Source organism: Eurypyga helias, unplaced genomic scaffold (genome assembly GCF_000690775.1).
Source record: "Eurypyga helias isolate BGI_N326 unplaced genomic scaffold, ASM69077v1 scaffold24368, whole genome shotgun sequence".
Classification (NCBI taxonomy): domain Eukaryota; kingdom Metazoa; phylum Chordata; class Aves; order Eurypygiformes; family Eurypygidae; genus Eurypyga; species Eurypyga helias.
Genome location: NW_010265295.1, coordinates 2,777 through 5,646, shown reverse-complemented (window position 1 = coordinate 5,646; position 2,870 = coordinate 2,777). Strand labels below are relative to the sequence as shown.

At 57.3% G+C, this 2,870-nt stretch overlaps 1 protein-coding gene across 1 annotated transcript in view; it reads right to left on the bottom strand.

Annotated features, from left to right (window-relative positions):
- The window catches only part of LOC104513373 (tropomodulin-1-like), a 6,234-nt gene that overhangs the window by 650 nt on the left and 2,714 nt on the right, over window positions 1–2,870 (bottom strand). The window contains exon 4 of the mRNA XM_010156698.1: window positions 2,098–2,293. Coding sequence (XP_010155000.1) covers window positions 2,098–2,293 — 196 coding nt within the window. The remainder of the gene's footprint in view (window positions 1–2,097; window positions 2,294–2,870) is intronic.

The following is a 2,870-nucleotide window of genomic DNA, read 5'->3' as shown; positions in this document are numbered from 1 at the left end:
GTCCCCAGGGCAGAGGGGCTCCAGCCCTCGGAGCATCTCCGGGGCCTCCTCTGGACTCGCTCCAACAGCTCCGTGTCCTTCTGCTGTTGGGGCCCAGAGCTGGAGCAGAACTGCAGGGGGGTCTCCCCAGAGCGGAGCAGAGGGGCAGAATCCCCTCCCTCGCCCCCCTGGCCACGCTGCTCTGGATCCAGCCCAGGATGGGGTTGGCTTTTTTCAGTCTGCAGTCGGTTCCACTCACAGTTTGCCCTTGCCATCTGACTTGGCCAACGCACCCCCTGCTGCCGACGGATGGAGCAGCAGCAGGAGACGGATGCCACAGTTTTTCCCAATTGTCCTTTTAAATGAAAAAATTCTCTCTCTTTCTTATCTTAGCCTTTACCTTCCAGCCCTCTGATCACGGTTAACGTGGTCGGAGCAGTCTCTTGTCTGCACTTCCTTTTGAGTTACGGCTCTGGCAGCTACACTCGGGGCTTTTCAAGAAACGTGCCCGAGGATGGAACGGGAAGTTACAGGGAGGATGCAGAAAGCTCATGAGGAATGTAAAAGCCTCCGTAGGTGGTTCGTACAGAGCGTCTCAGAGAACAGCAGCTACAGGGCCACCACGCCGTGGTGCCGTGGGGGTGGGGGGGAGCACCGGCGCGGGGCACAAGCGGAGTGCGCTGCTGACGGGGGAGGATAACGTGGATCTATACTTGGACATTCTCCGGGTGCGGAGCTGAGACACTATTGCCAGAGGCCGCCAGACCGATGAATACGAGCTGCAAACAAGAACCAAGTCAGACCAAAAAATGCAGATCTTGATGGTCAAAGAGGCAAAAGGCATGGCTTGCATGGAAGGGAAGTTGTGAATTCCTCCCTGTGGCACCAGGAACAATTAAACCACCGGATTCAAACCTTACAGCTGATTCGTTTGAATGACAGGCACCGCAGGGTCATGAAGAACCTCCCTCTGCCAGAGGACAGAAAATGCCAAGCCTGTCCTGGTGTCGCTCTCCAGTGACCGGGAAAGCAGCCACGGGCAGAGCAAAGAGCCAGGGAGCCACGTGTGCTCTGCGTGGTCCCTGCGGAACCGGAACATACCTTGACCGTGATCCCTAGGAGCGTGGCGCTGCCTGAAGTCAAATGGATGGGGTTTTTAATTTTTAAAAGACAGCATATTTGTCATCTGTCTACACGTGGCATCCACCTCGGTCTGGCTTGCTGCGGCTTTTAAGCCCAAGCTGGCTCACGGCGGGGCAGGACGCCCCGTCTGTGTGAACCGCGCGCAGATTAACATAGGCGCTCCAAATTTTCCACCGTTCCTTCACGGCTGGCATTTATCCACTGGACTCTCCTCAGACCCTGCCTGTTAACCCGTGCTTCCCAGGTGTGTCTGGGTGGCGGGGGGTGTCCCTGGGAGCCCCCAGCCCAAGCTCGCAGCAGGGCTCTGCGCAGCACTGGGTCGGGGCAGCTGCTGGGTCTGCCCCAAAGACTCTTCCCTCCTGGGAAAGGGGATTCTTCCTAACGCACACAAAGGACAATCTGCAAACTTTTCCTTATTCCCCCTGGGTTTATCGCCCGCTGCGATGGAGCCTTGTGCTGTCCCAGTTGTACCCGGCCTGGCTACGCGGTTGGGACCGCCGAGTACAAAATACACTTGTTTAGCCAAAGGGGATGGGCCAAGTCCCGCTGCTGTCAAAGTGCAACTCCACTACTTTTCCTCTCCTGGTTACAGTGGGAGGGAATGAAGCTGGAGGAAGACAAGCAGTTGGCAGGAACCAAGGTCTGGCAGCCCATAACCCGCGTGCTGCGTTGTGTGCCGCACCGAAGCAGGCTGGCAGCGCACACTCCCTCCCAGCAAGACTTCCTGCCAAAACGGCTGCCTCTCCTGGGATTTGGAGCTGCCCGGTGCCTCCAGGCCAGGAGCACAACCCATCGCCTGGGCAACAGCACTGAAGGCTGCTTCCCTCCTCAGGGCACAAGCCATCACCGAGCCCTTCAGAAGGTGGTTTGGAACTCAAGCTCATCCCCTGGAGCCTTCAAGCCAGCAGTTCTGCCCTGCTCCCACCGGGAATTGCCCGCGGGACCTTCTGCAGGCTCACAGCCCGCCTGACTCACCGAGGTCGTTGTTGCTCATCATGGCGTTGGATGCGCGGAGCCGGGGACCTTGCTGAGTGAAATGGTACCCGAACTTCAGCAGGGAGGTGTTCTTTTCCAACATGTCCGCGATTTCCATTTCTACTTTGTTGCCCAAGGGCTGGCTCTTTGGAAAACAGAGGAGCAAGCCGGTCAGGTCCGAGCAGGATTGTGAGCACTTGGATCTGCCATCTCCACTCCTTCCCTCCTTCTTTGGACCTGTTGGTCCATTTGGCACTTCTGACTTGGAGCTAGCCCATTCCTGGTACAACCGAGTGGCTCCAGCTCCTCCAGCAGACATTCCCACAAGTCCTCTTCACCCAGGAATTTATTTCATGGACAGATTTGCAGCTAACAGGTGTCTGGAGACGCCAGCATTTGGAAATCTCACGTCACATATCCCTGAGTCCCACCATAAACTCAGCTGCTTCACTATTATCCCTGGGTTTCTGGGGGGAGCTGAACTTCCCATGGCATCCGTATGGCCGCACTCTGGAGCTCTCCTCCTCTTCCCTTGCACCCCAGCACAAAAATTCTCTTTCATGAGGTAAACAGTACATAAGAAGTCCCCACGAGAGCTGGGAGCAGGGGAGGGGTGCATTGCTGCTCCTCAGGGCAGCACCGAGATCACGGAAAGCTGCGTGCACGGCCACAGCCTTTGGGAATTGCTGTAGGAAGCAGCAGGAACAAGGGGCTGAAGCCTCCCCACAGCAACCTGGCAGTGCTGGTGGGCTCCCACCCCTCACCTGGACCAG